At 43.3% G+C, this 14,225-nt stretch overlaps 1 protein-coding gene across 1 annotated transcript in view; it reads right to left on the reverse strand.

The window, feature by feature from the left end:
• The window catches only part of PMFBP1 (polyamine modulated factor 1 binding protein 1), a 368,361-nt gene extending 354,525 nt beyond the window's left edge, over positions 1–13,836 (reverse strand). Inside the window, exons 1-2 of the mRNA XM_050922218.1 lie at positions 13,753–13,836; positions 11,395–11,540 (exon numbers count right to left, since the gene is read on the reverse strand). Of these exons, the coding sequence (XP_050778175.1) occupies positions 11,395–11,540; positions 13,753–13,798 (192 nt within the window). The 5' untranslated portion in view covers positions 13,799–13,836. The remainder of the gene's footprint in view (positions 1–11,394; positions 11,541–13,752) is intronic.
• Positions 13,837–14,225: the final 389 nt, after the last annotated feature.

Below are 14,225 nucleotides of genomic sequence, written 5' to 3' on the forward strand. Positions count from 1 at the left end.
AAAGGAACGTGTCTGAACATGCAGGATCTTCAGGTTGGCAAACTTTTTTATTTCATACTTCTTTCTTAAGGACTGCCTGTCTTCCTTCTGGAATATTCTTGAATTCTCATGTTTCAACAAAAAAAATATAGTTGTTACTCTCTGGTACTAACATTCTAGATGCAGTTGTGATGAAAAATAAATAGTTGAAATCAGCAGATCTTCCTTTTACAATTTCATCTTTAAAGTAGTACTGAGTGTCAGTGAATGCAATCAGTAATACTAAATGAGCAGTATGGTAATAATAATTAAATAACTGCATTGACTTATTTTGTTTAGGAGAATCCATCCTCACCATACAGGATTCTGAAGACTATCCACCTTCAAGATCACCATCATTTTCTATAGTTTCAGAGTTATCTTGCCAATGATAGTGTTTCACAGTCACATCATGTATGTTAGTGGTTCTCAAACTTGGGCTGCGGCTTGTTCATAGAAAGCCTCTGGCGGGCTGGGTAGGTTTGCTTACCTGCCGCATCCATGGTTCACCATTCCAGTCTAATGGGGGCTGCAGGAAGGGCAGCCAGCATGTCCCTCAGCCCACAACACTTTCTGCAGACCCCAATGGCCTGAAGCGGCGAACCGCGGCCAGTGGGAGCTGCGATCAGCCAAACCTGCGGACACGGCAGGTAAACAAACCAGCCTGGCCTGCCAGGGGCTTTCCCTGAACAAGTGACGGCCCAAGTTTGAGAACCACTGATGTGTGTCACACAGCCACAGCATATCACCTGTAGCAAAAAGAAAAAAGAAAATCTCCATCATCCAGACACAACCATAGATAAGTTTGTGATAAGAACCAGCAGATTACAGGTGGTAATTGATAAAAAAATTGCCCGGTTTGTTTATGCAACAAACTCCTTTCCGTATGATTGAGAACCCTCACTTCATTAACATGGTTCAGTCATTAAAACCAGGATACAGTCCACGCAACAGAGCAGATCCGTATGATTGAGAACCCTCACTTCATTAACATGGTTCAGTCATTAAAACCAGGATACAGTCCACGCAACAGAGCAGATCCGTATGATTGAGAACTCTCACTTCATTAACATGGTTCAGTCATTAAAACCAGGATACAGCAGATACCGAGCAACAGAGCAGATGTCGCAGGCAAATTGCTGGATAAAGTGTATGAAAGAGAAATTGAGCAGTGTGTAAAACGTCTAGAGGGTAAAATTGTTAACCTGAGTCTTGATGGGTGGAGCAGTGTCCACAATGATCCTGTTGTATGTGCTTGTGTGACAACAGAAGACGGGACTGTCTTCCTTACAGAAACAATTGATACATCAGGAAATGCACATGCAGCAGAATACTTACAAGTAGCAGCAGTAAAAGCTGAATAAACTGTGAAAAAAAAATGCAAAATGTCTAGTACGCAGCTTGGTCACAGACAATGCTGCAAATGTATCCAGGATGAGAAGAGAGTCCCAAGCTAATGACATACGGTTGCAGCACCCATTTGATGCACCTCCTAGTCAAAGACTTCAGTGTTCCAGAAATAAAGGCTAATGTTAAAATTGCAAAATACTTCCAAAACATCCACTTTGCAGCAGCTGCTCCGAAAAAAGTGGGAGGAACCCAGCTAACTCTCCCACAAGACGTGCGGTGGAACTCAGCAGTGGACTGTTTTGAGCGCTATATCAAGAACTGGCCTAACCTGATGACAGTTTGTGAACAAATCATGAAAAAATAGATGGTACTGTCACAGCTAAAGTTCTCAACATTGGGCTTAAGAGAAATGTTGAACACATGCTGAGTACCCTGAAGCCTGTTTCTGTAGCCTTGAACAAAATGCAGGGAAATAGCTGTTTTATTGCTGACACTGTGGAAAATTTGGAAGGAACTGAGTGATATCTTAAAAAGAGAAATAAGCAATGACAGGGTTAAATTACAAGCATTGAAAACACAAATGGAACAAGTACTATCTCCAGGTCATTTTCTTGCAAATATTCTCAATACTCAGTATCAGGGTCAAACTTTAATTGCTGAAGAAGAAGAGTTGGCTATATCATCCCTCCATAATGCCAACTATAATAAACTTCAGTGCTAAGTCTGAACGACTGAAGAAATATATGTTTACTAATGATGTTTTAAAGAAAGGCACACCAGTGAACTGGTGTGCATCACTTAAGCACTTGGATTCAGAGATGGTTGAAGTGATAATCTCACTTTTAACAGCAGTAGCTTCTTCTGCCGATGTAGAAAGAATATTTTCTTCCTTTGAATTAATTCATTCCAAACTGAGAAATCATTTGGGACTTGAAAAAGCAGGAAAGCTTGTTTTTCTTTTCTAGATTATGAATAAACAGGAAAATGAAGGTGAAGACGATGGAGTTAGCTGCAGAAGCCAATATTTTAAGTATCTCGTGTTGACCTGGCTGACATAGTCGATTTAATTTGTTGTTTTATTTTTTAATTAAACTATTTTAGTTAACAATTTTAACAAAAACAAACCTGATTTTAAAAAACTTGATTGTTCAACTAAATTAAAAAATTCATATGCTTGTTTTGTTAAAATATATGTTTGCTGTCGAAGAAAAAAAATCCAGAATACATAATATTGTTGTTTTAGTTAAATAAAACAATTTAAATGTCTGTCTGGTGATGGTCTTCTCCTAATACAGCATGGCAAGAAAATCCTCCAAATATTAATGATTAGCCTGTTGAACTGGAGATATTTATGAAGTCACTGGGAGGTGAACTATCGGCTTAAATTACCTTTGGTAAATGAAATAACCAAACAATCAATCAATCAATCATTCATTTTCTGCTATAGCTGTAAAACTAATCTGAAAAGTTTTCAAAATAAATCACTTTAAAAATGTATAGTGTGTACCATCTAAAAGTGAAACCTACATCTATCTCTGAGTTGTGAAGAATATGTACTAAGGTTATAACAAGCAACAAGAACGCACTTTTATGTAGAAAATACATGATTCAATCAAGTCTTCCTTAGTAGTGATTTAAATCAAATTGATTTAAATCAACTCCACCCTGGCCAGAGCCCAGGCTCCAGCTGGAACCCAAACATCACTGCAATTTTTAGCCCTGCAGCCTGAGCCAAAGTTAACTGACCCAGGCTCTGAGACTCAGTGTCATGGGTTTTTTATTGCAGTGTAGACATACCGCATGTGCGCTATACTCTTGCCTACCTGAATCACTTCCTACAGTCCCCTCTTTCCCCAGCAGTTATAGTAAAACATTAAATAACTGAAAATGAAAATAGTCTCAGATCTTCTGAGTGTCACGAGTGTCTTCTCTGTGGGTTTGGCACAGTGGCTACAGCAAGGCATCAGGCAGCAGTGCTCCGTCCTGCACTGCTCCTTCCCAGGAGCTCAGAGGGTAGGTCTGCTCTGCTACTGAATGGACCTGTTCTTTTTGAGCTCCTCCTCCAAACCCTGCATGATTTGTAGGTCTGCAGGGTGGGGCTACCCAGGTTAAGAGCAGCTGCTTAATCCTTTCCTTACTGGTGCAGGGTTTGCATATCTCATCACACATGAATATATAGAAAACAGAATCTGTCAAACTAACTTCAGATCATTTGATAAGCTTACAAGTTTGGCTGATAATGTTTATGGTATTGAAGTAATATACTTAGATTTCTTTAACACATTTGATTTGGTACTGCATGACACTTCGATTAAGAAACTAGAATGATACAAAGTCAACATGGCGCACATTAAGTGGATTAAAAACTGACTAAATGACAGGTCTCAAAATGTAACAGTAATTGAGGAACAATCCTTGGGTGGGTTTGTTTCGAGTGAGGTCCCACGGGGATTGGTTCTTGGCCTTATACTATTTAACTTTTTATAAATGACTTCAAAAACACAAAAATCATAATTAATAAAGTTTACAGATGACACAAAGATTGGGGAGAGTAGTAAACAACAAGTATAAGTCACGAGCACAGAGTAATCTGGATCAATTGGTAAACTGGACCCAAGCAAACAATGTGTGTTTTAAAGACTGCCAAGTGTACGGTCCTACATCTAAGAAAAAGAAGGTAGGTCACACTTACAGGATGAGAGAGACTACCCTGTGAAGCAGTGACTCTTCATAGGGAATTATGGTGGATAATCAACTGAACATGAGCTCTGGGTGCAACATTGTGGCCAAATGTTAAGGATATTAAACAAAAGGTATTGCAGTTAGACACTTTTGAATCAGCAGGTCCAGATAACTTGCATCCACAAGTTTTAATAGAGATGGCTGAGGAGCGTAGAGGACCATTAATGTTGATTTTCAATAACTTCAAGAGCTGGGGAAGTTCCAGAAGACTGCAAGAAAGCTAATTTTATCCAAATTTATAAAAAGGGTAAACAGGATGATCTAGGTAATTATAGGTGTGTGAGCCTACATCAACCTCAGGCAAGATAATGGAGCAACCTGGGACTCGAATAATAAAGAACTAAAGGAGGGTAATATAATTAATGCAAATCAATATGGGTTTATGGAAAAGACAGAACCTGTCAAACAACTTGTTTTTTTTTAAATGAGATGATAAGTTTGGTTGATAAAGGTAATAGTGTTGGCATAATATACTTTGACTAAGTACCACACATTTAGATTAAAAAACTAGAATATGAAATTAACATGACACTCAGTAAATGAATTAAAAACTGGCTAAGTGATAGGTGTCAAAATGTAACTGTAAATGGAGAATGGTCATCGAGCAGGTGGGTTTCCAGTGGGGTTCTGCAGAAGTCGGTTCTTGGGCCTATATTATTTAACATCTTTATCAATGAGCTGGAAGAAAACAAAATCATTACTGATAAAGTTTGCAGATGACAGAAAAATTGGGGAAGTGGTAAATAATAAAGGGGACGGGTCATGAATTCAGAGCCATCCGAATCATTTGGTAAACTGGATGCAAGCAAACAATACCTTTATATTATGCACTTTAATAAGGCTATATATCTAGCAACAATATAGGCTATTCTTATAGAATGAGGGAGCCTACTCCGGGAAGCAGTGACTCTGAAAAATATTTGGGGGTCATGGTGGATAATCAGCTGAACATTAGCTCCCAGTGTAATGCTTTGGCCAAAAGAGCTAATGCAATCCTGGGATGCATAAACAAAGGAATCTCAAGAAGGAGTAGGGAGGTTATTTTACCTCCATATTTGGCACTGGTGCAACCGCTACTGGAATACTGTGTTCAGTTCTGGTGTCCACAATTCAAGAAGGATGTTCATAAATTGGATTAGGTTCAGAGAAGAGCCACGAAAACAATTAAAAGATTAGCAAACACGCCTCATAGTGATAGATTCAAGAAGCTCAATCTATTTAACTTAACAAAGAGAGGGTCAAAGAGTGACATGATTTCAGTCTATAAGTACCTACATGGGGAACAAATATTTAAGAATGGGCTCTTCAATCTAGCAGAGAAAGATATAACATGCTCCAATGGCGTAAAGCTGAAGCTAGACAAATTCAGACTGGAAATAAGGTGTAAATTGTTAACAGAGAGAGTAATTAACTATTAGAATAATTTACAAAGGGACATGGCGGATTCTCCATCATTGACAATTTTTAAATCAAGACTGGAGTTTTTTCTAAGAGATCTGCTGTAGGAATTATTTTTGGGAAGTTCCAGGGCCCAGCGTTAGTCCGCAGATGAGTTTTTGAGAAGCACTGCTCTAGTTCAACCACATCTATGAGACCAGAAGCAGGGATTAATTCAGGGCAGTTCTCTGGCCTGTGTTATACAGGAGATTAGACTTGATCATCACAATGGTCCCTTCTGGTCTATGAATCAATGAATTAATCTATGAACACTGGGCAACAGTCAGGAGGGCTGGTGGAGCCTGAAAGGGGCCTAGAGAGGATGTAAAAAGGCTTTGAGGAGGGGTGAGAGAAGGAAGAGGCTGAGGCAGTGTAGTGCAGAGTGGTGGTGAGGCCTGCAGCTATTACTTAAATGCTCAGGCTACAACTTCCAGGAAGACTTGGAGAAAAACCTCCTTTTCTGGCCCAGTGTCAGTGGGGCTGATGAACTGCTGCGCCTACAAAAAGCAAGAATAGACTGATGGATCCAAGAGGGCACAGAGAGGAGCAGTAGCCCAAAGAATGCAAAGACTCTGTTTAGCCAGCACTTTGGAAAATCTGCCCCCATAGAATCTTCTTAGCACTAATAGTCATACTAGCTGTACACTGCAGGCTTTTAACCAGTCTTCCACGTTTCCTAGCCTGTATCCTAAGGATTTATTTTCTTTCATTAGCATGGTAGGGATTTTGTGAAAAAAGCAGTGTCCTGAGCACGTCTGGGTTTAGTTTGTCAAGTTCATTCACTCTTCTTCCAAATTGCATTCCTGAAATATTGCTTTTATCAGTTTATCTCATTTTAAAAGCACATACAGAATCAGCAGAGTGCATGAAGTCCAGTTTACCATCTATTGATTCTTTTCTGGCATTGACTGCAGCTATGCTGGCACAGCTGTGCTCTGTACCAACGGAAGATAAAGGGATAAGGAGCCTAAGGAATCCTGGAAGGAATGCTCCCTTGGATGTTCTGGTTATCCCCAGAAGGGTAAGGCTTGAGTGAGGCTTGTCCAGATAGCTAAATCCCAGTAAACCCATACAACCTACTCCACTTATCCACTGGGAAAGACGGTGGACCAATTGAAGAGAAGTTGTGGCACAGACACATGACTCATCACCCATTTGCGCACACACAAAGACAAGGAAGAAGGAGAGAAACTGAATGAGGGATTGAGAAGGAAGACGAAAGAACAGGCATAGGAGCAGATTTCCTACTAAGTGATGCTGAATGTGACAAGTACAGAACAAAATTATAACTAAACGCTTAGTTATTACATTAAAGACCAGATTCTCCCATTGCACAAAGGCTAGTACCTCAAACACGTTTATGAATTTATTCTCACAACACCCCCATGAGGTAGGGAAGTACTCTTTTCCCCATTTTACAGCAGGAGAAACTGAGACACAAAGATTAAGGGACATTATTAAGTGCTCAAGGTCACACAAGAAGTCTCCTGACTCCCAGTCAGATGTCTTAACCCCAAGACAATCCCGTCCTCCTTCTGTGAACTTGCTGAGAAATGTAAAATAGACACCAAGTGGGCCACACAACCAAAAACACTTTAGAGTAGCTGTGGTGGACATGGAGCAAAAATACAAGAATTCTTAAACCACACCAGCATGCTGGTGTGAATGCACTGAAACATATTTGCTTAAACCAGTTATGTCCAACTGGTTCAGTTACAAAAGGTTAACACAGCTTAACGACTTGGCCTCAGAATGTGTCATCTCTGGTCATTGTATTAACAATACTGCCAAATCCGTTGATAGGATTCCTCAGGCCTAACCTACATTACAAAACTGAACCACCTCAACAACTGTTGCCAACAATAGTTGCAAATTGAGCTGTAGATGTAGGCAAGAATCAAGCCATATTCAGCTCCATTTCAGCAATCATAGTTAAATAGTGCTTTGTTAAAAGATCCTGAAATCATACTACAGGGAAATACAATTAGGAAAAAATTCACCAGCACAGGAAGCAACCTAAAGTTCCCCAACCAAATTCCACTGAGTACAGACAGCATGTCTGTGGGCCAATCTCCAGTATACTGGAGACATTGTACCCCACTTGTAGGTGTAAAATGCATGACTTCAAAGCACAAATGGGCGCTCAAACAGTGCTGGAAAAATCAATACCAAATAAAAAAACAAATGGCTTTCAAATGATTCTTGATTCTTTAAAACAAGAAGTTTTTTAGACCACATACAATAGTTTAAGGTGCTTTTCTTTAGTTCCCTGGATGGTAGTTAAGTAACTATACATGCCTAGCCTGGTTCCTTTCTGATGGTAAATAGGAGATTTTGCATTTAAGTTACAATATGGAATACTTCAGAGCAACTTCATGCCAAAATGGCACATTTCTGAAGGATGCAAAGGTATTCAATAAAAAGCTTTTAAAGGCATATTTTTAAACTTGCAGCAGGAAAGCTTTTCTGTGTCAAGACACTAATTCTTTTAACAGCATTGATCAAAATGTCATTCTTTTATGAGTGTACAATACCTTTTAATGGCATACAACAAGCCATTAGGGTTATACACCTCCAGACTGCTTACTGGAAAAAAGGGAACACTAGCCAAGATACAGTCACCAGTTTTTCTACTTCTAATAAGGTTCAGTTTTTTCCCCCACCTCTATTTCATCCTAAACCGGTAAGTGAAATTATCCAAGAATTAAACCAAACTTCTTATCACTTCACCCAGGCACAATTATTTTCACAGGGACCCACACCTGCACCCAATATTCCCAAGAAATGCCTCTTTCTAAATACTGTAAAATATTCTGGCTTTCCAAATGGGACTCTGCCATCAAAGATGTAACCACCTGTGCTCTGCTTTCCCCACAAATGATCAGACTTCTCTCTTAATTAGCATTGGCTGAGGACTAGAAATTGGATGAATTGTACAGTTTTGTTCTATATTTTTAGTTTCCTGAAATAAAAAAATACTTTCTGACAATCCAATTCTATCCCAGGTCTCAACCTTTCTACAGATAATGTGAATCTCTTCAAGTGCACCAACTCTTCAGAGATTCTAAGCAATATTGGTGATTGCATTTACTCTGCTTGAATGAAAAGCAAGCATGAACTCCTGAAAAGTGTTCAGCACCACTTCAAATCCTTGCTTCAGTTAAAAATACCAAAGGAAAGGCAAAGGATTTTGTCATCCCCTCTTTGAGAGATTTCATGGTAAGGGTAGTGGACTATTTATGGGGTTTAGTAAACAATGATGGCTGAGGAATGGGTGCAGTTCAAGAACTTTACACATTTCATTCTCTGAAATATTCGTAGATAATATCAGATCTTCCCTTCAGCTACTCCTTATGTGGATAAATTGGCTAGACCATGCCTAAATCAGAATTATTAAAACCAAGAGGAAAAACAATTCCTTGTTAAAAAGTAATAATATCAACAAAGGAAAAGCTAACAAAATGCAAACATAACATAAGATTCTGATTAGAAACAAAAAGAAGGGAGACATCAAAGTTATAAAATTATAAGCTAAAGCACATTCAGTCATGACTATGGGATTGTTTACACAGCAAATTAGGTCAGTAAAAGCCAGAATATGAATCTATCACACGCCATGCACTAGCTCACCACATGAAACCTGCTACCACACACTAGAAGTTCCACAGCATCCTTTGACATGCAAATGCACTCTGGAACTTTTAGGGGGTAATAGCAGTGTCCATCCAGCAAGTTAGTACAGAGTTACCAAGCCACCCCCCAAATAGCATGACCTGCCCAGTCAGAGCAACTAATAATGCAGACCAAAACCAAGTCAAGATTAGAAGACCAGTGACCTAAACCAGCTATAGCTAAGAAACATATCTAAGTAGCAGAGGGGTAGCCGTGTTAGTCTGGATCTGTAAAAGCAGCAAAGAATCCTGTGGCACCTTATAGACTAACAGACGTTTTGGAGCGTGAGCTTTCGTGGGTGAATACCCACTTCTTCAGATGCTCCAAAACGTCTGTTAGTCTATAAGGTGCCACAGGATTCTTTGCTGCTTTTACATATCTAAGTAGCTGATACTGTGCATAACAATATAATTGCTGTTCAGGTAACACACATCTCCTGTGCTTGTAAGTGCTGCGGCAAACCCTTAATCACACAAGGTGTCCTTAGTCACACAAATAGGCTAACCAAACTCAATGAGATTACTCACATGGACAAACATTGGCAGTATCAGGGCCCTAATGGCTTAGTGATATCAGCTGATGATGGCAGCAGAGCAGGTGCAGGGGAATACCAGTCATATGGTTAACACATGACTGAGCCTTGATCACCTCACCTGTATTTGGACACCTTTGAGATGTGTTTTCTTGACTTTGCTAACAATGTGTCAGTTTAAACAAAGCATATATTTATTTTGTTCTGTGCATTTGTTATTTTTTAAGCAGGATTACTTGTAAGAGTAAAATGAGGAAAAATATTTTGTGGAACGTACTGTAAGGTGAAACTAACTTCTCTCTCCAGTAAGCAATATGAACTGCCTGTTTAATATGGATTGTTTTTCTGACTATTATTTACCAGAGAGTTCACAGTTGATCTGTCACAGTTGAAGTCAAATGAATGAATACATATTCAAGTACGTGTTCTAATTTCCAGAAACATATGATTTACTAGATTACAGCTTTGTGTCAACCCAGCTGCTGCGCTGTGCAGTAAATTGCAGCTCATTTTAAAAACTGATCTATATCATGTGCAACAAACAATGCAGCAAAATGTAATAACTACTGTTCAAATTATCCAAGTACAAAGTATCAAATCACAAAGCTGGAGTGCTCAAACTTTGGAAAATTTAACTGTCTTGCAGACTTCAAAAACTGACAAAGATTTAGTCAGGAGCTAACTTTTTAATCTGCATATGACGATTTGTAATGGAATGATGGACTCCGCTTTGAACTCAAGGAATAAACAGCATAACTACCCAGTGACCCACTCCAGTGCTGAAGACCTATTCCTTGTTATGTATTTTAATTTCAGTATACACAAACACACACAGTCAGTGTGATATGGAATAAAGGTGTGGCTACTCCAAACTCATGCCTAGCAACATTACCCACAATATTAGAGGAGGTAGGAGATCAAAATAAGGCTTTTAATAAACCTGGGATTGCACTGGTCACAATCAGTACCTTCATACTCCCAATACTTCCCCACTGGTTTTCACCAGCCAGGAAGGACATCAGAAGGCAGAGCATCAGCACAACATTTGAGGCTAGCAGAGAGCGTGATGACAACAGGAGATGCAGTTGGGGAGAAAACACAGAGACTGAAGAAGAATCACCTTATTGTATCTTTCACCCCAACTCCTCATTCTCCCTGTAAGCAGCAATACTTACATTAATATACTCAGCAAGACGACAACACTAACATACTCTGCTTACATCCAAGAGTCATTAGGATTTGGTTTCAAGTCCTAGAGAAATTATGACAATTTGAACTGTTGTTCCCTCATACCTAGGGTGACCAGATGTCCTGGTTTTTTGGACTTTTTCTTATATAGGCCCCTGTTACCCCATACCCCATCCCATTTTTTCACTGTTGCTATCTGGTCCCCTACTCATATCCATCCCATTAAAAATCTCTGGCAATTGCAACACGTGACAGAAGTCAATGAAGTGAGGTGTCTTGTTGCTGAGCTCCACTAGCAAAGCATCTGGTGCTTCTACACCTCCCGAAAATGATGAAGCGATTCCTCTATTAGCTTCTCTCCTTGTATAATTGGGAGAGACACAGTTAAGATGAGCCCCAGGTGCCCTGAAGGTTGCTCGACAGGACAAGCAGGTGCTCCATCGGGAAAGACTCACTCTGAGAACCTCCTCCTGTGTATCATCCATGATTTCGAGTTGACGCAGGCGCTCTTGATACAACATATGAAACTCTTCAAAGAGCTGCTTCATCTCAAAAGAGCAACAGGGATCATGGACATCTGCTTCCCTTTCATCATCAACTTCTGCAGGAAAGGGCAAGTAAAGCAGCTATCAAGGTCAGGTTAATATATTTTAGGTCAGTAAGGACCGATGTGATCATCTAATCCTACAGCCTGTATAACACAGGGCATAGCTTTTGATTGGGTCATTACAGCATCTCTCTTAGAAAATTACCAATCTCAATTAAATACTTCAAGTAATGCAGAATCTACCACATCACTCGTAGCTTGTATGCTTAGCCTCACAGTTTGGACTCTGGGGGTGTGAGTAGCAGCATGCACTAACAGTGATACTCAGACTGAGGCTCACAAGCCACAAGTAGCTCTTTAATGTGTCTCTTGTAGCTCTTTGCAGTACATGATATTAAAACACTATGTGATTCAATTATTAATCAACCAGGATGCTGTTGACATCTCCCTCTGGCTCCTAGGTGGACGGAAGGCCACAGAGACTCTGCATGCTGCCCCCAGCACCAGCTCAGCAGCTCCCATTGGCCAGGAACCATGGTCAGTGGGAGCTGATAGGGCAGTACCCACAGGCTCGGGCAATGCGCAGAGCCTTGTGGTCATACCTCTGCCTAGGAGCCAGAGAGAGATGTCACAGCTTCCCAGGAGCTGCCTGAGGTAAGCACCGCCTGGAGCCTGCGCCACATCCCAACCAACTGCCCCAGCCCTGAGCCCCCTTCTGCACTCCAAGCCTCAGGCCCACCCCAGAACCCATACCCCCAGCCAGAGCCCTCACCCCCTCTACTGAGGTCTGAATATCACTGTAAATGCCCTCATACCTAATTCACATAAATGTAGTTCTGTCTCTTAGCCCTGCTCTACACTACAAACTTATGTCAATAGAACTACATTGCTCAAGGATGTGGAAAAGCCACCCAGGGCATTACACTAATGCCCCTCCCATAACAGGTCCCTCCCCAGGATGATACACACACACACTCCCATTAAATGTCCCTCCCGCCCAGGGCATTACTCTGACACCCTTTCTGTCACAGGGTGTTACCCTGACCACTACCCCTCTATCACAGCCTCGCTCCTCCCCAGATGTTACCCTGACCACCCCCTATCTGTCATAGCCCCCCTCCCCAAGGCGTTACCCTACCCCTCGTGTCACAGCCCCCCCGCAGGGCATTACCCTGCTCACCACCTCTCTGTCACAGCCCTCCCCCCACAGGGCGTTACCCGGAACACCATCCCTCTGTCACAGCCCCTGCCCTCCAAGGCATTACCCTTACCACCACCTCTCTGTCACAGCCCCTGCCCCGGAGGTTACCCTTACCACCACCCCTCTGTCACAGCCCCCCCCCAGGCTGTTACCCCACCCCTCTGTCACAACCCCTCCCCCCCCGGGCATTACCCTGACCACCCACCCTGTCAGAGCCGACCCCCCCTAGGTCTTACCCTGACCACTCACCCTCTGTCACAGCCTCCCCCCGGGAGCGTTACCTTGACCACTGCCCCTTGGTCACAGCCCCACCCCAGCCATTACCCTGACCACCACCCCTCTATCACAGCCCCCCCGGGCATTAGCCTAACCACCACCCCTCTGTCAGAGCCCCTGCCCCAGGCCTTTTACCCAACCCCTCCCGCCCGGGCATTACCCGACCACCCACCCTGTCAGAGCCAAGCCCCCTAGGTGTTACCCTGACCACCCCCCTCCTGTCACAGCCCCCCCCCCCGGCCATTACCCTGACCACCCCCCTCCTGTCACAGCCCCCCCCCCGGCCATTACCCTGACCACCCCCCTCCTGTTACAGCCCCCCCCCCCCGGCCATTACCCTGACCACCCCCCTCCTGTCATAGCCCCCCCCCGGGAGCGTTACCCTGACCACTCACCCTCTGTCACAGCCTCCCCCCGGGAGCGTTACTTTGACCACTGCCCCTTGGTCACAGCCCCACCCCAGCCATTACCCTGACCACCACCCCTCTATCACAGCCCCCCCGGGCATTAGCCTAACCACCACCCCTCTGTCACAGCCCCTGCCTGGCGGGTTACCCTTACCACCACCCCTCTGTCAGAGCCCCTGCCCCAGGCCTTTTACCCAACCCCTCCCGCCCGGGCATTACCCGACCACCCACCCTGTCACAGCCCCCCCCGGCCATTACCCTGACCACCCCCCCTCTATCATGCCCCCCCCCAGGAATTAGCCTAACCACCACCTCTCTGTCACAGCCCCCTCCGGGCATTACTCCGATCACCCCCCCCGGGGCATCTGACATCAGCCCCCACCTGGGGCGGCCCCCGCGCGCGCCGCACTCCGACCCAGCCGCTCCATCCTGCTCGCGGATCCCGGCTCTGCGGTTCGAACGCAGCCGCCAGACCCGCGTCCCGCCCACCTATTGACTGACAAGTCCCTCTGCCATTCACGATGCGTCCTGACCACAACTCCGCCCCCTACTGCGATGTCTGTCCAATCAACGGAGTCAGACCGAGACGTGCGACAGTTTCCTCCGAGATGGACTCTCGAACTTGCAGGCATCTGGGCGGTACTTAACGTTGAGTAACAGATTCTTCCCCCAATAGGGATGCAGCCTGTTGGCCTTGTGCGAGCCCCATTGGGCAGAATAAGGAGAACGCGGGACTACTCGGTGAACTTGAGGACGCCAAGCGACTGACGCTATGGAGAGGGGTTGGGGCAGCCAGCCGCGGTTCCTATGGTGACGGGGGCGGTCAAGTTCCCGGGTTAATACGGGCTCGGCGGC

The sequence above is a fragment of the Gopherus flavomarginatus genome, chromosome 14, assembly GCF_025201925.1.
Source record: "Gopherus flavomarginatus isolate rGopFla2 chromosome 14, rGopFla2.mat.asm, whole genome shotgun sequence".
NCBI classification, from domain to species: Eukaryota; Metazoa; Chordata; order Testudines; family Testudinidae; genus Gopherus; species Gopherus flavomarginatus.